Source organism: Natator depressus, chromosome 6 (genome assembly GCF_965152275.1).
Source record: "Natator depressus isolate rNatDep1 chromosome 6, rNatDep2.hap1, whole genome shotgun sequence".
Lineage (NCBI taxonomy): Eukaryota > Metazoa > Chordata > Testudines > Cheloniidae > Natator > Natator depressus.
The window spans coordinates 42,534,956-42,556,925 of NC_134239.1; the positions used below are offsets into that span (position 1 = coordinate 42,534,956).

The 21,970-nt window shown below is 40.0% G+C and overlaps 1 protein-coding gene across 1 annotated transcript in view; it reads right to left on the reverse strand.

Moving 5' to 3' along the window:
• Nucleotides 1-9,556: 9,556 nt before the first annotated feature.
• Nucleotides 9,557-21,970, reverse strand: part of FSHB (follicle stimulating hormone subunit beta) — a 40,725-nt gene continuing 28,311 nt past the window's right edge. The window contains exons 2-3 of the mRNA XM_074956962.1: nt 11,720-11,879; nt 9,557-10,229 (exon numbers count right to left, since the gene is read on the reverse strand). Of these exons, the coding sequence (XP_074813063.1) occupies nt 9,993-10,229; nt 11,720-11,878 (396 nt within the window). The 5' untranslated portion in view covers nt 11,879 and the 3' untranslated portion in view covers nt 9,557-9,992. The remainder of the gene's footprint in view (nt 10,230-11,719; nt 11,880-21,970) is intronic.

Genomic DNA, 21,970 nt, shown 5'->3' on the forward strand with positions numbered 1-21,970 from the left:
CTTATTATGGGAAGAGATACATTCATTTAAATGGGACTACTCAAGAAGTAAGGCAGTACTCAGCATGAGTAAGCATGGCAGAATGTTGCCTGAAAGTTTTAGGGCCACATTCTGCCATCTTTACTCACATTGAGTAAAGTCTTACTACATAAGTAGTGAAGAAAGCAAGAAGGAAGAAAACAGGAGTAAGGTACTCAGAGGTACAGAATCTGGCCCCTAGTATTGCTGTGTTAGAGACGCTGTGATTAACTACTATATGGCATAGCTAATTAATACTTTCTCTCCTGCCTTCACCTACTGAGACAATGACACAGGGGACTTGTATTGAAAATCTCTCTGACAGTAGATTTCTTGAAATTATGTCCTTCCCCTTCTGCTGTCCTATTTGCAGAGTTTCCCAAGGGTTCCAACCTTGTGAGCCTCCAATATGTCTATCAGTATAAGTAACACTGTAAGACCAGCTTTGGTGTTTTGATAGCAAATGTTAATATAATAAATGGAAGAGTAATATTAAATACCCAGAAATATTAAAGTTCCCATTTACTGAATGAAGTAGAGACAGATTTAAAGGCTGTCATATTTAAATTAACATTTCAGATTAATTGTTCAGGACTTATTTCATTGTTTTCTTACCACTCCAATTAATATTGCAGATACAGCCATTTACATTTTTTAAAATGAAAATCAAGTATATGACCACGCAGCACATACTTCATGGCAGGAAGGCAGCATGCTGTGCTCGCTGAGATAGGCTGGTAGAGAGCTGTGCGGGACAATGGCTTTGCCCTCAACTCTCTACCTTTCCCCATTCAAGCAGCTAGTCCCTGTGAGAGATCATTGTGGCTGGTCCCTGCACTCAGAGTCACTCATGCTGTTCAAGGTAAAGAATGTGCAGTCATAGATAAATGGCAAGGAACACAAGTGATGGGTGGGAAAGTAGTATGAGGTCTATGTATAACCATTCGTGTAAGAGAAACTACATTTCCTGATGACCCAATACAAAGTAGTGATGTGAACCAAGATCATGTGCTGTGATACCACTAATGTAGTAGGGCCAGATAAATATGGAAGATTATTCAATAGCTGAAGACCTGTAACATCAGCTGCACCAGTTCATGTCACATCTCTTCTCTTTTTACTGCACTTAAATACACACAAAATGACTGCACTGAAACCAACATCATCTCCAATAGTTAGCACTGGAGTGACTTCATGGTTTAGAGGCAGCATAATGTGTGGATGGGATTTTCAAAGGAGTCCAAAGGAGCTACATGGCCAATGGCAGTCAGGTGCTTACATCCCTTGGGCTCCTTTGCAAATCCCAGCTTAGGTACCAAACTCAGTCTCTTACTTCCCCTCACCTCTCTGAGTAAGGTCACAGGAGCTGAGGACTGCAGCATATATCTCCTCTAGCCAGAGGGAAGATTGTCATCATGCAGTGTCTTTATGGGAGGGCTGGGATAAAGGGGAAAGAAATGTAGATGTCCTACCACCCAATAAAAAAAAATAAAGGCATCTGTTTGTCTCTAAGTCCACTATCAGAAGGACCTTTGCTATGTTGGATTAGATGCTGCAGAATGTTTATGGATAAATGCAAGGTAAAAGGTGATGAGCAGGACAGGGAACGCAGGGAACTTGATCCTATATTGAGAGTACAGCTGTGTGATCAGCAAGTCACTCTTCCCTTGTGCCTCAAGTGAGGCCTTAAAAGGACACAGGTAACTAAAGGTATGCCTAGACTGCAATTAAAAACCCGTGTCTGGCCTGTGCCAGCTGACTGAGGCTTGCAGGGCTTGGGCGAAGGGGCTATTTAATAGTGGTACAGATGTTTGGGCTTGGGCTAGAGCCCAGGTTCTAGGACCCTATGAGATGGGAGGGTCCTATAGCATAGGCTCCAGCCCAAGCCTGAACATCTACACCACAATTAAACAGCCTCTTAACCCGAGACAACTGGCATGGGCCAGCCACAGGGTTTTAAATGCAGTGTAGACATACCCGCAAGTCCTGACTTTCATGATGAGGTTTACACAAAAGCTCATGTCCCTCTTGACACTCCCAATCTTCACCCCACCCATTTTAGCCTGAATACTTGTGAGTAAGGTAGCGGGCACCCAGGGGCTTCAGACTTACTATTCATAGTCTATGCATAGAGTTTTACTTGCATGCATCTGTAGGGAGGCTCCACTTAAGTTTGCACACCCTGCTGTGGACTGCACAAGGACTTGCAGAATCAAGGCCTGTGTCTGTGAACTAGCACTGGGCTTACAAGTTTTGGGAAAATCTTTCGGTACCTCAGTGATGTACCCACCAGTGGGCAATTGGCTCTTGCCTTTTTAGCAGCACAACACATTTTTTCTAACAATCCCATTGATGCCCTCTCCAAAAGTGGTATTTCCAGAAGGGATGGTGCTGTGCTGAGTATTCTGTTTGCAGAGGCAAAACAAAAGCAAATGCAGTACAGTACTGTGTTAAATGTAAACTACTAAAAAATAAAGGGAAAGTTTAAAAAAGATTTGACAGGGTAAGGAAACTTTCTGTGCTTGTGTCATTTAAATTAAGATAGTTAAAAGCAGCATTTTTCTTCTGCATAGTAAAGTTTCAAAGCTGTATTACGTCAATGTTCTTTCAAAAGTTTACAACTGAACAACCACAACTTTTTGTTCAGAGTTCTGAACAACTTCCATTCCCAAGGTGTTTTGAACCTCAGTTACAAGTATATAAAAGGTAGTTACTAGTGATGGAAAGACCCCTACAGGTTCCATTTGGATAAGCACTCAAGTGTTCACTACCAAAGTAGCAGGTCTCCAGTAGCCAGCTAAGCTTGACTAGAAATGTCATTGGACTCATGTTTTTTTCCTGCTTGTGGTGGTGTGGGACTGAGCTGGTAAGCTACTATGTTCTTACTGAGGGGTGGCAAGCTGTGGTAAGGAGGCAGCAGGGCCCAGTCACCTTTCTCTGTGTCCATGCCTGCCAAGTTGCTGATCGGAGACAAATGGAGGCCCAGCTGCACTGCCAGAGTCTGAAGTCTCTATCCCAGCCCAGTCTGGTAGTACCCCTATTAGTCCCATGCCAAATTAATATTTTATATTGATGAATACTCAGATATACTGTAGTTGGATGAATATTCAAAAACAGAACGGCAGTATTGTCTAAAATGGCTAAACTAATGGAAACCAAGTTATGAAAGAAAATTTCCTATGAGGCTGAAAACTAGAATGCCCAGTCTCAGGGCATGTCTACACTTACCGTGGATCAACGCTGCAGCGATCGATCCACCGGGGGTGTGTGTCAATTTAGCGGGTCTAGTGAAGACCTGCTAAATCGACTGCAAATTGCTCTCCTGTCAACTCCAGTACTCCACCGGCATGAGAAGCATAAGGTAGATTTACAGGAGAGTTTCTCCACTTGGCCTAGCGTGGTGTAGACACCGCAATAAGCCGACCTAAGATATGTCAACTCCAGCTACACTATTCATGTAGCTGGAGTTGCGTAAGTTAGGTCAATTTAACCACGTGGTGTAGACCTACCCTCAGTCTATTTTGAATTAAAATGAAAATATCATGGGGACTGATAAGTGACTCTTAACCACAGTGTGGTTGGGTTACTGGGTGTCACTTTGATATTAGCGTTTTGTCCTTTGCTGCAAGGTGAGATGCAAAGGTTTCCCAGCTGCTCTTTAAAACCCAGGTATGAAATTCAGTGTATGCTTTCTACCTAAAAGGAAAGTTACTTATTAAAATGATTTTTTAATCCTAAGGTTATGGCTACTCTACTGTCAGTGCACTTCATGTTCTTATCCTGATGTCTGGAGACCTTCAAGTATAACTGGCACAGATACACATAAGATCAAGGTCAAACTGCTTGAACAATAAATGAAGAGGGAAACATTTCACCCACATACGTAGACTCACAGATGGATAATCTTTGTGGTTTATCTCTATGTCTGGCTATCTGAAGGACACAATTAATAACAGCACAAAGATTTTTTTTAAACTGCTGTAGTGAAAAAGGGCACTCAGGTGTAGTTTTCCAAATAAGAACTGAATATAAACTGAGCAAGCATCTCAGGAACAAACCCTCTTTCTATTACTGGGTCAAATCCAACAGGCTTGGGAGGCACAACTTGGCCCTTGATATTTACTTATTCTTTATTTAGGCAAAGCATTAATTGATGTCAATGGAAGTTTAGCTTGAGAAAAGACTAACAACTGAATAAGGACCCAGGATTTAGGCCATTTCTAAGAGTGCAATATATAAATGTTTCCTCACAGTAAAAATGATTCACTATTAGGTAGCAAGCACTACATTATGCACTGTATCAGCTAGTCATTTGTTATCATCTTAAAAATGCAGCAAGGCTTTTTCATCATTTAGGCCTGATTCTGGAGCCAATATCTGCACAAATGATAACGTCCCTTAGTGTCAACAGGAATTCCATAGGCAGAACATCTTCCCAACCAGGCCCCAGAGTCCATTACATTTTCATTGAAGCAATTCAATAAAAGACAACAGCAAACATTAATCATATGACAGGTCACTTACAGATACAATGAGGAGCAGAGTGCAGGAGTACAGGAGAAAGAAAAGCAAACGGACCCAAAAAAGGAAATAAAAAAAGCATAAGAGTCTTCAACAAGGCTCGTGTATGTCAGTCTGGCTAACCAAGAGTTGGTCAAATTATTCATTGCAATTATATTTGTTAAATTAACCTCCTTCATTTACAGACTTTCCCCCCCTCCCAATTATTCAATGACCAGTTTATGTGAACTAATTTTAGCCTACAGGGTGTTCACAAACTGACTGTTCATTTTAGTTCTTCACTAGACATGGTTTGTGACTGGTTATCTAAGTCACATGGTGTTACTTCTCCCTGATTAGATGACTCAAACTTTCAAAACAGGAGAATAATGATTGGTGACTAGTGAATAGCAAGGATTTGTGCACAGATACTTCTGTTCACCAGTGAAGAGGAGTGTTCATACTACCACCAGCTCTTCATGGGAACAATAACAGTTTATGTGGAGAGTAAATATACAGTCAATATTCCTGGACACTGTACAGCACCCAGCACAATGGGGCATTGAATAGTGCACAACAAGCACAGAAGAGGAGACAATCCCTGCCTGATATGTAAAAAATCAACCTACCCAGTTACTGTCTGGTGGCTGCATTCATCCTAGGTGAATAACCCCTGCCTTAGTCAAGATACTGATCACAAATGGAGGGAGGACTTCACGAAATGTGCATCCTGCACAATACCACACCTGAGATTCAACTTGGAAACCTCCAGATTGCAGCAAGCAGCAGGTCTACCAAGAAAGCTAAAAGGGAACTTCTCTCTAGCTGACTCACTGTGAGCTCAGTAAAGCTTGGGTTGTCTTTGCTGGAAGTTGCTCTTGGCGACACTTAGATGCAGAATGTAAGATATTCAAAGTGTCTCATTCCGCTTAAGTGACACAACCTCCATGCTATATAAGCACATGCAAACCTATGGAAGATGATTTCCCAGATCTTCTGCTGTCTTGTTGAGGCAGAAGACTAACATTTTTTGCTGTTTTGGACCTTATCCGATATTACAGGAGGGAAGACAGCAGATAATTTCAGTATTTGAGCAATACAATTCATTAGAACTTTTAACGTTACCAGCTGTGTACTAGCTACTTGCTTCTCCAAAATATGTTTGTCAAACTTAGTGAAGTTGGACACAAAAGGTGACAAGTTGCATAGTCCTGCAGAGCTTGCCTTTAAAATGATATTTTTATGAGGGATTCTTACATGCAATCCTTCCTAGAGGGACTCTACTCTGTTAAAGTCAATTGGTCATTGACTTTGATAAGAGCAACGTTACACCAACACTGAAAGCTTTTGTAAATCCTTTTGTTCTACTAGTAACATGTCTCCAAACTTTTATCTCATTTACTGACAGTGTTGAGTCTCACCAGTGCTTCATGGTGAGACTTCAACCTATTGAGAAGTGTTGTATCTAGTTACCATAATAGCCAGAGCTGGGCAAGTACTTCAAAGACTTGCTCAAATAATTAATTGAAGTCATTTTGGACCTCATAACTCATTGGTGTTCATGCTTGTAAGTAGTGCAGCCTCACCCCATTGGCACCCCCTCATCTCTGGTTGAAGCATTACATGGGATCCTTGTCTCTAGTGCTCACTACCATGCTCTCCCTCAGCCCTACAATAGCCTTTCCCAACCTTCATCTTCTCCTGACTCTCCTTCTGGGTGTTCTGTGGCTTAGCCCTCCAGCCAAGTCACATGAAAGCCTAAACTCCTTTTAGGGTAATACAAATGAGTCCACATAAAAATCCAAACAAATCTTCAAAATAATACCCCTTTTACACCTCTCACGTACTGTAGTTCCCTTGTTGGACCTACCTCAGAGCTTTGCCAGCAGGGGATGACACAGGTCCTCTAGAGTTCTCTCTCCATTGTTTCCTGTCTGTACCTGTCTGTTTCCTGTCTGAACCCTACCCTAGGGCTTCTTCCCAGCTGAACTTCTCCAGTCTACTTATAAGGCCTATGTCCACTGCCTTAGTCCAGGAGGCAATTAATCACCCATGTGCAGAGCATAACTAATTGGGGTTCTTATTCTTGTCTTGGTGGTGATGTGGGTTCAGCCCCATCACAGTACCCCATTGAAGTTTACTACCTGCGGACAGCTGAGTGACAGATTAGTGGCAAGGATATTCATGTAACAGCCAGTTTTAAACAAACTGGACATTATGTGAAAAGCAAATTTTGAATATTCAAACTGAGTGTCCAACAGACCAAACTACTAAGTCTCCATCCTTTGATGTCTGGATGACTTTCTGGAAGATATGATTTAGTCAGTGCAAGCTATTGGGCTCAATGCAGTGCTGACTGGGTGAAATTCTGTGGCCTGTGATATATAGAAGGTCAGACTAAGTGATATAATGCGTACTTCTGGTCTTAAGATCTATGGAGAATAAAAGGTATAGCATGTTACCTGCAGTATGTGTCCAATCAAAACAAGCCAACAGAAGTGGAACTCTGAAGATCCACCACTGTAATGACTTGCTGGTGAACAATGTACAGAAGAAGTAGTAGACAAATAAATGTTTGGGGGGTGTAGAGGACCAGCTCAAGGCCTATGCACCATTTAGGTTCCATATAAGACCATGATACAAAACTCGGTGAAGTCAATGGAAAGCCTTCAACAGGGGTAGTGCACAAGCCTTGTGCTGGCCCTCTGCATAGCTGAGACTTTAGCCCTAGGTGAACATGCTTATGAACTCATAAGCTGCTCAGGGGCAAGTCACAAACAGAAAAAGATGGTAAATTCAACAAATAAATGATTTACTATGCTTCATTTCCACAGCTCTAGTATTGACAAACATAAGCATTGTTGTGTGGCACTGTGTAAATCTCTAGCCTTTTAAAAGCATGTTTTACAAGCAGCTGTCCCAAAATGTCCTGTGAGAGAGTCTGTTGGATCTCACAACTTAAGAGGAATGTGTTGGGACAGTGGTGCATGAAAGGATGTGGCAATTCAGTAGGAGGTACTCTATTCCCTCAGTCTTTACTAAGCAAAGCCCAGGTATAGGGAATTGCAGATCAGATGTAAAGTGAAGTTGTGACAGCTTGCAGTTATTAACAATCATGGCTTTTTCTGTCAGAGTTGATGTTATGATGTTATGTCAGAGTTGATGTATGATGTTAACCCTAGTGTTGTTTCACTTCAGTAACCTTCATTTTCTGAGTTAAACTTTAAACTTCAAGACTTTCATTATAATCCTGATTTTGAGTCTCTGGCCCATTTAATCAAAATTACATAATGTACCACTGCCCTCTATTGGACAAAATGTATCTGTGTTTTTACAATAGATTGTGGGATCCCATCTGGCCCAATACTGGGCTGATGTAAATATAGTTTAGATTAGCAAACTAACTAATTACTAATGAGATATTGCAACATAAATTATGCGATCAAGAAAAAAAATTAATGATTTGAAGAATACTTTGTTGATGGAGTGTAACTTTTTCAATAAGACCTTTACAAAAGAATAAAATGATGCAAATGCAACAAAATCCTTTTTAATATTCTAAGAGTCATAAACAAGCACAGATAGAATTTACAGAAGCACTTTTGAAGGCACATTTATTCTCTCTCTCTCTCTCGCTGCAGATAAAGACCTGATCCTGTAATACTTATTCAGTTAAAATTCCCTTGCCTGACTAAGGAGTGGTGGTTTGGGGCCAAATATGAGTAATAACCTTGATTCTGATCTCACACCAATGCAAATCAGAAGTAGCTCTATTGACATCAATGGAGTTATTCTAGTATAAGACTGGTCTAAGCGAAAAGAGAATCAGGTTCAACATACATATTATTGTTCTGTCTCATAACTTCAGTAGAGCAATAAAGACCTCCAAAATGACATCTCACAAACAAAATTGTGATGAGAATTATTTTTTTCAGTAAAAAAGTCTTAGAAATTAAATAAGTTAAATACTATTGATGACAGATTTCCCTATTAACAGACAATCTCCCCTAGATAATTATATGCATAATAACCTTAAGCATTAATATCCATTGGTACATACAATGGACTAAACATTTTCTCTACTAGTCTGAGGCATATACCATATAGAATCAATACTAAACTAATATCATCACTGCAAAAAAGACAATTGCTGAATATAAAACTGTTGTAAAGATCTAAAAAATCTACCATCACATCAATTGTGTGGAACTGTATGAAAGAATAAGGGATCTTGCCAACCTAGGCCTTGATCCTCCCAAGACATATATATGCGAATAACTATACACACGGTGTCTAAAGTTAAGCAGTGTGTCTTTGCAGGATTGGGGCCTAGATAAGAAAGATCCCTTTCATTCTTGTGTAGAATTCCACAATAAAGGGGAAATATGACGACTCTGAAAAGATTTGAGGTAAAATTTTCAAAAGCAACTAAGTGACTGAGCACCTGAAGTCCTATTTTCAAAAGTGACTTAGAAGCCGAATTCCCATTGACTTTCACTTTTTAGAATGGGACGTAGGCTCCTAAATCACTAAGGGTACGTCTATACTGCAATTAAACACCTGTGGCTGACCCAAAGACAGCTGATGTGGGTTCGCAGGGCTCAGGCTATGGGGCAGTTTAATTGCGGTGTAGACACTTGGGCTTGGGTTGGAGACCATGTTTTGGGACCCTCCCACCTTGCACGGTCTCAGAGATTGGGCTCCAGCCCAAACCTGAACATCTACCCAGCAGTTTTACAGCCCTGCAGCCTGAGCCCAAGTCAGCTGACCAGGACCAGCCACGGGTGTTTAATTGCTACGTGGACCTACCCTAAGATCTACCTGCAAATATTACTCTTGGGCTTTGTTTCTAGATCCCTATAATGAGCAAGCTATTAATATCTTTACATGTACATGATGCTTTACAAAACACCTTAAAAATGAAGGTCCCAGCCCAGAGAGGCGTATAGTCTAACTTAGATAATTAAGATATGCAGGATAAGAGTAAAAAATAGGTGTGCAGACATTGCTGAGAAGGTGATCAATGATGGAAGGCTTTTAAAAATAAGTGTGTTCTAAGGGGGAATGGAATGAGGGGATAAAAGCTGCTTGGTGGGAAGCTGTTTGAAGCAAAAAGGATGGCATGGAATAAGATGCAAAGCTGAGAGCAGCAGGAGACAAATGGAGTCATGAGGGGAGACAGAATGGAGGCATGTAGAGAATAGAAGGGAGTGTTGGATGAGATAAGGGCAGAAATGTCAGAAGGGCGACGAAGTTGGTCACAAAGAAACTGACCTTGATTTGTAACGTGAGAGGAAGCCACGGAGGACAAATATAAGATGTAGCTCTCCATTTTATATATTGCTAATTGTTTTAAACTTGGCTGTATGTAAATTTCTTCGTTTGCTGTCCCTCCCTCTTTGTACTATTTTAATACAATACATTTACATATTTAAAACAGAAAACCAAAACTAGACTAACATCTTCAGTTCTCCTTATTCTTTGCTTTGGTTTTGGTTGAAGGAGCAGTAGCTTGGTCCTAAGCCTCTCACAGTGCAGTCAGTGTTGTCAATATCACATGACTCACAATGGCACTCTGTAGCCACTGGGTATGAATAAAACGATTCAGCATGGTCAGCACAGCCAGGGATCTTCACTGTTTCATAAACAAGCTCCTTGAAAGTACAGGTTTGCTGAACTGATGATGCCGGTGGGTACTTATACACTGGATCCTGAAAATGACAGGAAGGAAATATTTGACTTGAAATTAGTTTGAGACCTGCGATTTTTCTCAGAGTTTGTAAAAACTAGAATCTGCATGGCGGATCTGACCCAAAGCCCTGTGAACTCAGTGGAAAGAATCCCACTGACTTGTTAGGCTTAAAATTACAACCAAGTCTTCCAGTTTTCTCCTTTCAAAGATCCGATGTAGTAAATACATGCAACTATGGTGTAACTATAAAGGATTATTGTTTTTAGAACTCAAAGTAACTTTTATATGAAAGGCACAGGCGTCTATTTGGTAATGATTGGACACGTAAACTCCAGTGCAACCACCAGATTATATCCTTTTCCAACCCTGTATTAAACAGAAATTGGCAAAAGGCAGAGTACTAGACTGGAGTCAAAATATGGCCAACTTCTCAGCTGTACAAACTTTGTGATTATGTACCATCTCTGTAATGGATCAAATTGGGACACCAAATGTGAGCATCTTCAAAACTGAGGGGAAGATCCATTTGGAGCTAAACTTTAAGGCTTGGGGCCATCTTTAGTATCTATGTTTTTCCATATTTCTGGTTCACGATACATTCAAAACCTATGCTCGTTACACTGAATAACACAAGAAAGATTTGTTAGCATCTTTACTGTGAGAAAACAAATACATAGTTTATAATCAATCATTTATGCTAATTCTTGACTCAAAATACTTGTTAAACTCTATACTGGATTGTCTTACAGAATTGACTAAGGTTTATATTTTTGATTTTGTATTGTGTTACCAAATGCGGTAGACTCTCAGTTGCTCTCAGGTATAATCACTAAGGCCAAATTCTGCTGTCAATGACACAGAAGCAATTCCCAGTGACGTTGATGGGAGCTATGCCAGAGTAACTGGGAGCAAAATTTGCCTCCACATATCCGCTTGCTTCTGAAAGGCTCTTTAATACCCAATCCTGCACAATGCTGAGCACTCCTTTGGGCTGCTGAGTGCCCTGATGTCATTGGGAGTTAGGAGCACTTAGTATTGCGAAGGAGCACTCAGCAACTTATGACAGTAGGCCCTGAATATGCATGTCATAAAGCAAAGTCTTTTTAAAATTAAGGGAACTATATAAACTAACATTCCATGAGATGCACAGTGTTTATGTATGCAGAGAAGGAAGGACAGTTGATAAGTGGCTTTCAAACAAAATTAATTAAAGGTTGATTTTCTTTTTTTACACAATCCACAGTTAGGAAACCTGTGTATGCAGTTGAATAAATGCTGAATTTAAGGAAACCAAGCACCTTTTCACCTGTCTCTCTGTACTTCAAGGCAGCTGTGGCATTCACAGCTCCACTTCATAACACACATTGATTATTTAAGGCTGTTTCACATTTAACTGGACCCTACCTGAGTCTTCTCATTACAGACTGTAAGACTGGCTTGTTCATATTCATTTTTGGGGAGTATTTAATTCCTGTCCCAACTTGACAACTTGACAACTTAGATTCTCACCCTTGTGAAGCAGTATCCAGAGCACCAAGTGGCATTCACATTAATGCAGAACTTGCACTCCTCCTTCTCCACTGCTATGGTGATATTGGACAGCTCACAGATATTACCACAAATTGCTTTCCAGCAAAGTAACAGCAAGTAACAATTAATTGTCTTCATCCTGTAGTATAAAGCAAACAGTTCAGACTGGAAGAACATGTAGAGTTATTTGAAACATAAGATTTCTGTGGAAAAAGACAAAACCTATGTTGATTGTCCTATTATCCACAAATGCTAAAACAAGAACAATTTTTCTGCAACATTGAGGAACATTAAAAACATAGGTTTCAGAGTAGCAGCCGTGTTAGTCTGTATTCGCAAAAAGAAAAGGAGGACTTGTGGCATCTGAGAGACTAACAAATTTATTTGAGCATAAGCTTTCGTGAGCTACAGCTGCAGTGAATGCATCTGATGAAGTGAGCTGTAGCTCACGAAAGCTTATGCTCAAATAAATTTGTTAGTCTCTAAGGTGCCATAAGTCCTCCTTTTCTTTTTATTAAAAACATACAGCACATTCAGCAAAATACAGTTGTAGGATTATTGTTAAGGGAGACTGGTTTTGTTAAATGACTAGAACTATATATCCAGTAATTTTTGAGAGAAAATGATTACAGCACACCAAGACATTTTCTATGAATAAATCCTATCTTAATTCTTGTTACAAAGAATCCTGGTAACATTCCTCTTCTGAAAAAAAAAACTAGTGTAAATACATTAGAACTCAGGAATAGTAATGGTAAGGAATAATCAATTTTTAAAAAAGCAATTAAACATACATTTGCAATTTCAAAAACACCACAAATCCAACCAACAAACCTTAATTCAAGAGCTGATGAAAATTCACATCTATTCTACTTGTTTTGCTGGTAATAGCTGTAGAGAGAGCAAAGCCCCAAGCTTGCCTTTTATACTAAATCATGTGTAACTTACACCTTGAAGATTTGCAGGGTATTAATATAGTTTGGTGCGTGGTGAAAGAGGATTAATTGTTAGCCAGACAGTGAGATCAAATATTGTTTTTTTAAAAGCAATACTCTAAATTCAGCAGATGATGAGGCATGTTATTGTCACAGAAATAATAAGTTAAAAAGTTGTACCAGACTTTATCCATTAGCATGTATTGTAATTATTATTTAAACGGTAGCATCATTTGGAGCCGATGGAATAGCAGATATATTTTCTGTCAATAACTGTTTGAATTAAAAAACAAAGGGTGAGATGTTCACACCCTTTTTGTGATGTGTTAATGGAAACATTAAATTATTTGTTATTCAGTAGGTTTTTCTGGTGTGAGATAAAAGCATAAAGCTGGGATTTAGAAAATAGAAGTCAAGTGAACCATTATAGTGCTAACCCCATTCCTCTCCAAATCATCCATTGTGCTGCCAGAGGACCCCATTCCTCCATATGTTTTACTCCCATGTAGGGGAGTGGAAACCGTGTAAATTTAAACTTGTGGCATTTCCTTGGAATTCTTCTGCTGGTTTTTGAGTGGTTCCACCATTAAAGTCATGGGTCTGTGAGAGACATAAGAGGCTTCCATGTGGAGGCCTCTGCTCTCCCTGCTCCTACTCAGTGTCCTTCTTTCCTTGCGGCCCCTGAAGAACAAAGCTCCTACAGCAGCTGTGCTACTTCACTGGCAGGAGCCATTTCACTGACCATCTGCTACCTCTGAAGACCTGTCAAAGATGGACTTCTGCACCATGGAGGGAGAAGCTAGGTAAATCATTGCACACTCTCTCCAGTAAGGTGCATTGGTTTCCACTATGGGCTTTTAACAGGGGGATCTAGCAGTGTCCAGCTGTATTCTCAGCTGTGGGGGCAGTAGCTTGCAGATTACCAGTGTTAGGCTTTTGCAGAACTGAAGAGCAGGGGGGCATGTAGAAGAGGGTGCACTCCCCTATTTGTACCTTTTCTGCTGTGATCAGCAGATGAGAGATCCCCTCTGCTGTAGAACGGCAGGGAGCATTTTGCCCACAGCGTGCTGCCAAAGCAATAGAGATGTAGTCAGAATAATAAATTCTATTTTAACTTTCTGGACACATTAAAAACAACCAACCAACCAACTCATAGCATTAAATTGGCTTATCCCCCTGAAACGGCTACTAGATTCAAAGTTAAAATAATAACAATGATCCACATCAAAAATTGTCCAACTAGCAAGCTACGCCCTGTGAAGATAGGGAGAGTAGAATGGATTTGAACACCACTGCCCCTACTGGTTGGAATGCTTGGTCTGCTCAAGTGTTAACAGGTTTCTGTTAGCGGAGCTGCTTTTTTAGCTCTCTTTGGCAGAAATACGATTTTGAGAGGGGCTGAACAGGTTAGCTGAACTTCAGGTACCTCCAACCAAAAGATGTTAAGAGGCCTGTGTGGATTCCTACATTCAAAATGAGTATACTGCCAGCTAGGGCATCTTTAGTATAGGTATCCCCTCACTACTTAAAATTGAGCCTGACTTGCAAAGAGGCCTCATCCTGGCATCCATTTGTCCCCCTTCATGTGCACTATTTTGATGAATATTTTTCACACTAGCACTTGTGTATGCAGGTGGTGGCATGTCTATTAGAATTGGCTGGATGGCATCAATTCTGTTTCATGACAACTTTCAAGGTTTCAAAATTTGTTTTTGTTCCGCATTGGAATGAAAACAATTTTTTTAAAAAGGTTTTGCTAAACAGAATTGTGTCAAAATGTCATTTTCAGTGCAAAAAAGTCAGGTTTTCAATTCATCTCTCTCTCTGGTGTCTCTGGACTTCAGAAACCTTCCCATCGAAACTGATGCTTTTTATATGGCTTTGGCAAAACAGCATATCATTCTGTCCAGCTCTAATGTTTATGCATCAAACCCATTCATATTAAAAGTAGCTCCAGCCAATAGCTACAATGTGTGGAGGTGGTCAGTAACTTCAGGATGCATCTATGTGTTCTCCCTAACAATTAGGTTTACTCTCTGTGGCTTTGGAACCCTGAGGTGTATGAGGGATCTGTGGGCTAGCATCTTTGGTAGCTAATGTCCACAGGGCCTTATATAATATGGCTTGTTGATTTTTGGGGGCCAAAAAATTTCCAGTGGCTAAAAGTCAGCCTCTGATATTACACAGGTAAGTTTTGCACCTGTAAATGGTTGGGCACATAACACCCTCATATAGCTAAATATAGAACTAAGTGAGTTAAAGTTCCTTCCCCAGGGACTGCGCCTTGCCATGGAGGGAAGGCATGCATGCCCCAATAACTCTGAGAACTATGCTGGCAAGAGCATAACTCCTGGAAGGGTCACCCATGCCAGGCAGGTTAAAGGGTATGAGCCAGACTAAAAGTAGTCCACCATCCCTCCTGGTAGGGGGTTGGGAGTAGGCCAATGACCTGCTCCTGTAAAAAACAGTCATTAAGGAAACCAACACTTCTCTCAGTTAGGCAAACTCAATTCAACTCAACCCAATTCTTATCGACCTAGAAGACAGATGATGACGCAAAGTGGCCAAACCTCCAAGGAAGCTACTCTGCTGATGAATTTTCTCTCTCCTAAATCCATAACTAAAATTGGTACATGGAATGTGAGCACTTTGTGAGAGCTTAGTAAAACGGTCCAAGCAACAAAAGAAATGGACAGATATAAATTAGATATATGAGGCCTAAGTGAAATGAGATGGGTAAAAGAGGACAAATCACTTTGTCAGCTGGACACATTCTACTAAATCCTGGGCTACCAAAACATACACAGAGATGGCATGGGTCTGATATATCAAGGAGGGCAGCCAAAAGCCTGATAGAATGGGCATCAGATTCAGAAAGGATAACAGTATAATTTACATCAAAGTTCCAGAAAGTGTCCATTATTCAATGGTATGCTTCAAAAAATCAAGCTAGCCAAGAGGAAAAAAGAACGTCTATTAGCAGCTACAGAATATAACAGAAAATGTCCTGAAAAGAGATGTCCTCCTAGTAAATGGAAACACGAATGCTAAAGAAGGGAGCAACCAACACTGGCAGGGAAGTAATTATGGGTGAAATGACCGAAAATGGTGTAATGTTTGCAGATTTTTGTGGATTGAATGACTTGGTCCCTGGAGAACTATCTTCCTTCACCATACTATTCATGAGATAACTTGGAGGTCAACAGATCATAGAACAGGGAACCAAACTATCACATTACAATTTGGTGCAAAGAGAGAAGAACTATAGAAGATATACACAGCAGGAACAGAGCAGATGTGGGACAGACCATGCACTAGTAGTAGCTAAATTGAGAATAAAAATAAGAACAAAGAAGAGACTGGAACAGCAGAGATGCTCATGTTATAACATCACCAAGCTAAAAGAGTATGTAAAATTAAACTGAAACTAAATCACACAATAAGAAGAACACAGACACAGCAACTCCAGGAGGAATATGCTGTAAAGAACAAAAAGGCCAAAAAGAGTCCTAGAACAGACAAATGAGACTTTATAGACAACATAGCAACAGATGCACAGATGGCTGCAGCACAAAATGATGTGAAGACCCTGTACAACGTGATAAGACAGTTGTTAGGAAGAAAAACAGATCAGTTTAAGATAACAAGGGCAACTTAACAATGAAAATGTCAGCACAATTAAATGTATGGAGGAAGTACTTTAATCAGCTTCTGAATCATGAGCAGTGGCCAATCCCCCAGATATACAGGAAGGAGAAGATCCATCTGATGTTGAAATAGGATCTGTCATGAGAATAGAAGTAGAGAGGGCAATCAATTGGTTAAAAAGTGGAATGGCACCAAGTCCAGATAACATTCCAAGGGAGGGTCTTAAGGCAGACTTGAAGCACACAGTAGGCATTTTGATAGGCCTCTTACAAAAGATATGAGAAGAAGAAAAAATACCAAATGAGTGGAAAAAGGGTCATATTATGAAGCTGCCAAAGAAAGGGAACCAAAGTCACTGTGAAAACTTGAAGGAATTTAATTGCTAGACAGAATAAAGAAAGCAGTATATTCAAGGTTATGGCGAGAACAGGCAGGATTCAGGCAGGAGAAATCAAATAGTAACCCAACGTATCATCATAGAAGTGTCGATCAAATGGCAGTTATGAATGTTATAGATCTCCAAAAAGCTTTTGGTAGAGTGGATAGACCAGTTTTATGGAAGTTGCTACACTATGGAATCCTTCAGAAATCTGTGAACATCATTCAGAGCTTCCATGAAAATATGACATGCCAAGTAACACATAACAGCAAACTAACTAAGCCATTTGAGGTTACTGTGGGCATCAGACAAGAATTTCTTATGTCACCCCAATCTTTTTACTGGTAGTAGATTGGGTAATGAGAGATCACAGAACCACCCAGGGATATACAATGTGTTTTCACATAGAAGTTAGAGGACCTTGACTTTGTAGATGACATCAGCTTGCTATCCCATATCCATAGAGATATGCAAGCCAAAACAAATGATCTTCAGGCCTATGTGCTATTACTAGGGCTGAAAAACCACATCAAGGAAATGAAAACCATGAGAATCAACAATCATGAAAAACCAACAACACTTTCTGGGGCTGACATAAGAGGTTAAATATTTCACCTTTCTTGGAAGCATTGTAATTACACCAGGTGGAAGAGAGAGACATTTAAGACAGAATAGTTAAAGCCAGACATGACTTTGTAACTCTAAAGCTAATCTGCAGAAACAGAAATCTTGCCTTCCAAACTAAACTTTGAAAATTTAACATAATTGTAAAGGTGGTCAAACTACATGGTGCTGAACTTGGAGACTTAAAACCTTATTATCTAAACTCCAAGTTTTCATAAACAGCTGCCTTAGACAAATCCTCAATATCAGATGGCCAGACAAAAAAAATCACCAATGAAGAACTCTGGCAAAGGACGAAACAGAATCCAATAGGACAGGAAATCCCGCAACCAAAATGGAGATGACTAGGATATACATGGAGAAAAGATGTCAGTAAAATAACGAGACAGGCATTGGACTGCAACCCCCAAGGTAAGATGTGACAAGGTAGATCGAGGATAATACAACAGATGCAGAACTGAAAACTATCAGAATGACACGGGAAGAGGCTAAGATGGTGGCAGGAGACCAGCAAAGACAAAAGGCAGTGGTGAAGGCACTATGTTCCACATGGAATAGAGATGCATAAGAAAGAACAGAGAGTTACAGGTAATTTTGCTTAGAAAAAGTTAGTGCACATGTGTACTAGCTGTTTTCACTAAAAACGCTGTAAGGAATTTTGGCAGGCAGACTTAATAAGAAGAAATGAATAATACATGGAGTGAAGTTCCAAAATACTTATTGAAATACATCTACTGGAACGTTATGTTATGGCTCTATCAGCTTTCATTTTAAAAGTCCCTTAATACATAACTTACTGTAAATGCCAGCTCCCATTGATTTCAGTGTATTGGTTGAATATGCATTTTAAAGTAATCCTAATATACCAGCTCTTGACACCTAATCTATTTTCCACTGTTCCTGGGGTGCAAAGCAACCATAAACCTGGCTTACCCAGGTCACAGTGATTCCCCTGCCATAGGGCAAACACTGGGAGGAGAGAACTTCCCTGAATTAATGTATCAGATGCATGACCAAGAAAGGGAGTGTGACAGGAGCTGTGTGATAGGAGCTTTGCTCCAGTGAACCCCAGTTGTGAAATGGCCCATCAGGGATTGTGCTGCCAGGCATACTTTTCAGCAGCTCTGTGCCTGTTCTAAATTACACTGGGGGCTGAACTGGCTCCTGGTAGCTCAGGGGATTGGGGAAGTACAGAAGCGGCTAAAAAGCTACCTTTGCCCCCTACCTTCTATGCTTTGCTGAATAGGGCTTTGGTGCAACTGTATTGCACAGAGAGAGGATTTTTCTAAATGGCAGCCCTACAAACAGCTTGGGATCAGAGAGTCTTTCTGGCCTGTACATCACTGCCAATGTAATAAAGATTCTCCAGCCTTGATCCAGGGGCTCACCACCCCTCCTTGTTCCTTTTCCAAAAAGTTTCTTGCTTGTGGCATGTTAAATCTAGGTGTTTCTCTTAACCAGATCAATGACAGAAAAAATAAATTGTTAAAGAGTTTCACATACACCATGGCTCCAACGGGAGCACCTGAGTAGCAGCCCCTGCACTTCCCCCAGACAAAGGGACTGCAAATCTTACCTGCCCTTTCATGGGCTTTAGCATGGCTCTTAGGTCATGTGCATGAGGAGTGGAGCTAGAAAATATTCTGAGCTGCAGAGTCCATTTTAGACTGATCTTTACAGAACACCATCCACCAAATAATCTAGCAAGGATATTAAGTTAGAAGCATTACATCATCAACACTAATTCTCATTCATTTGTTAGTGATCCTGAGTACAGGAGGCTGCTCAGAAGTGGCTTTTACAAATTAACACTTTGGTGGGTTTCGCATCCTCCCCATTGTCAATGGGGCTGAGCATGTGTTCCAGTTTCTAGCTCTTTTGCAAAGGTTCTTCTTATTAACTTGGTTTGTTATTAAACTTACTACAAGTCCGAAGTTAATAGGCAATTAATGAAATTTCCCTGGGCAACTACTATAATTATAATCTTGTTTATATGAAAAAATTGATTAAAAAACACAGGAGCCAAGAGAACAGACAGCTGCCTCTTTCCTAATGATTTAAGATCTGCAATTATTTGGTAATGGTCTTTTGCCTCATTTAGTATTGATCGGTTCTATTACATTCTTTGGGCCAAATCCTTAGCTGCATAGAAGCCAATCAGGAGACTGATTTATACCAGCTGAGGGTCTGACCCAAAGAATGCAACAGAATTGATCAATACTAAACAAGGCAAAAGACCATTACTAAATAATTGCAGATCTTAAATCACTAATTTGTGCAGATTAAATAAAAATGTTTCTTATAACTAGGTTATCAATTTTATTTCTCTCTTGTTTAAGAGTTTCACAAATACAGAGACTAGACATCGAGGGAATATCTATTTTTCCCCATTGTGACAGTCTCATTCAGTATCCATGGGTGTTACACATGTGCTTGAAGGAGAACACAAACCCCTCTTATAAGAGATTTTACTATGTCATTGATTTTAATGGAATCAGGATTTGGCCATCCATTACTAGGCTAGCCAACCCTTAGCATACACTGTCTATAGTGTCAAGAAGATCATTCCATCAGTATCATGGTATACATTTATTTAGTGAAATGTTAGTTAAAAAGGTATACTATTTAGGTCTACTTCTGTTAACAGGAAAGATGTCTGTATTTTAAATGTAATTTTGCTACAGATTTTCTGTTCAGGAATCTGGGAAATTCATACACTCTAGCAATTTCCTCCCAGCTCAAAGTTACTCCCCCACTATCTAAAGAATAATTTACTTTAGAAGTAAATATAGGGAGTTTCATGAAAAAAATTCTGTTAAACTTCATTGCCTGAATTATCTCCTATCTGCATTACTGTTGCTGTGCTGTAATATCACATAGCATTCTGTCTGCTGTGCATGTGTACCACTGTTTAAAACTGATGGTAAACTGGAGGCAGAACTAGGAATTGAACCTTGAGCTCCTGAGTCCTCGTCCCTAACCACAACATCATCCTTCTTTTATCTACTGACTCCGTTGTTATTTCAAGATTGAAGAGGGAGAGCAAAGGTTGGTCTTTGCCTCTTCTAGGTGATTATTAGCACTGCATTGGTTTGGTGCAGGACTACATAGGGTGCCTGAAAATGGGGGTGTGCTATCATTAAGGAGATGAGCTATGAGTTTCCTTACCAGTTTCTTCACCATATAATGATTCATAAGTCCAAACTCACTCTATTGCTGCTAATCATTACAATGATAGCTGCCAACAGTCCACCCTCATCCTTGTGTCGTGATCTTTAAGCAGCGTAAGATTTCAAGTTATACTAACCCATATATAATTTAATTCTCTTTAATGTCACTTTTATAGCATAATTTAAAGCAAGCCATTATACTCGTGGAGTCACATGATAAAATCTTAACTCTAAGTAGCATTTATAGGAAAAAATGCATTTAAACCCAGTGTGGTCACCAGTTTTTATCTAAAAGTGTTCACTTGCAAATGCCCTCAATAAAACATAAGATAAATCAGTGATTTTGCTGTTTATGTTCCCCACAATGGCATGCAACCACCCCCAAATATACAGGGAAGTATTTATTACATTCTTCAATTTTTGTTTACTATTAAATCCTCTACTTCAGAGAGTTTAAGTTTAACTTCATTCTGAGCCTCGCCGGCAGTCCATTTAAAGGAGAGAAAGTTGCATCTCTATAAGCCAAATTCTGATATTCTTTACTTTTCTTGGATAGCACCATGTTGCAAAATAGTCTCACTGAAGTCAGTGGGACTATTGTAAGAGAAAGGTACTATTCAATGTAAGGGGTCCCTATCTAAGGAGGGACTGGAAGTGCATCTCTTCAAATGAACAGATGGACGGGGCAGGGCTCCGTGTCTCATAACAGTTTTATGGCCCTGTTACTTTCGCCTAATTAGATTTTTCTAATCAAATATACTTAATATCTCCAAATAAACAAAAAAATGTTCAGATTAATACAAGTGAAACTGGGACAGCCATCCCTTAAAAACACAACTTGGAATCAGAATGTAACTTAAATCCAAAGTTCTACACAGCATTTCAGTAAAATCTGCATCATCAGTTCACTGTGCCAAAACAGCATTTCCCACAAATATATTGCATATATGGATTGAAGTTTTCTATTAGAGCATAATAAATTGTCCAGACAGGAAAATGATTATATGTTTTTTGGGTGGGATTCATGAAATGTTGCAATGCTGAATGTCACAGTGCCTAACTTTTAGGCACCTAGAAAATTACAGGAATAACACTTGATCCACAAAGTCTGAGTTATTCTGGTGGGAGGAGAAGGATTGGAGCAGAGGGTATCCCACATCCCAGGCGAGTGCTCTAACCATTGGGCTAAAAGGTGGGCACCACCACCACCTCCTGCTCCTCCTTGATTTTGAATGGGACCCTATCTAGGCCCCACACATGACATACGTGAACAAATACCTATCTTCCCCTGGTATGTGGATTGCTCTGGGACATAGGAGGGACATAAGTGTCTGGACGCCTAGTGGGAGACAGGAGTGTGCATGCTCAGAAGTAGAAACATAGGCTTCTAGGGAACTTGTATCCTGAAAACTTAGGTGCTAAGTCAGGGGTGGGCAAACTTTTTGGCCCAAGGGTCACATCTGGGTATGGAAAT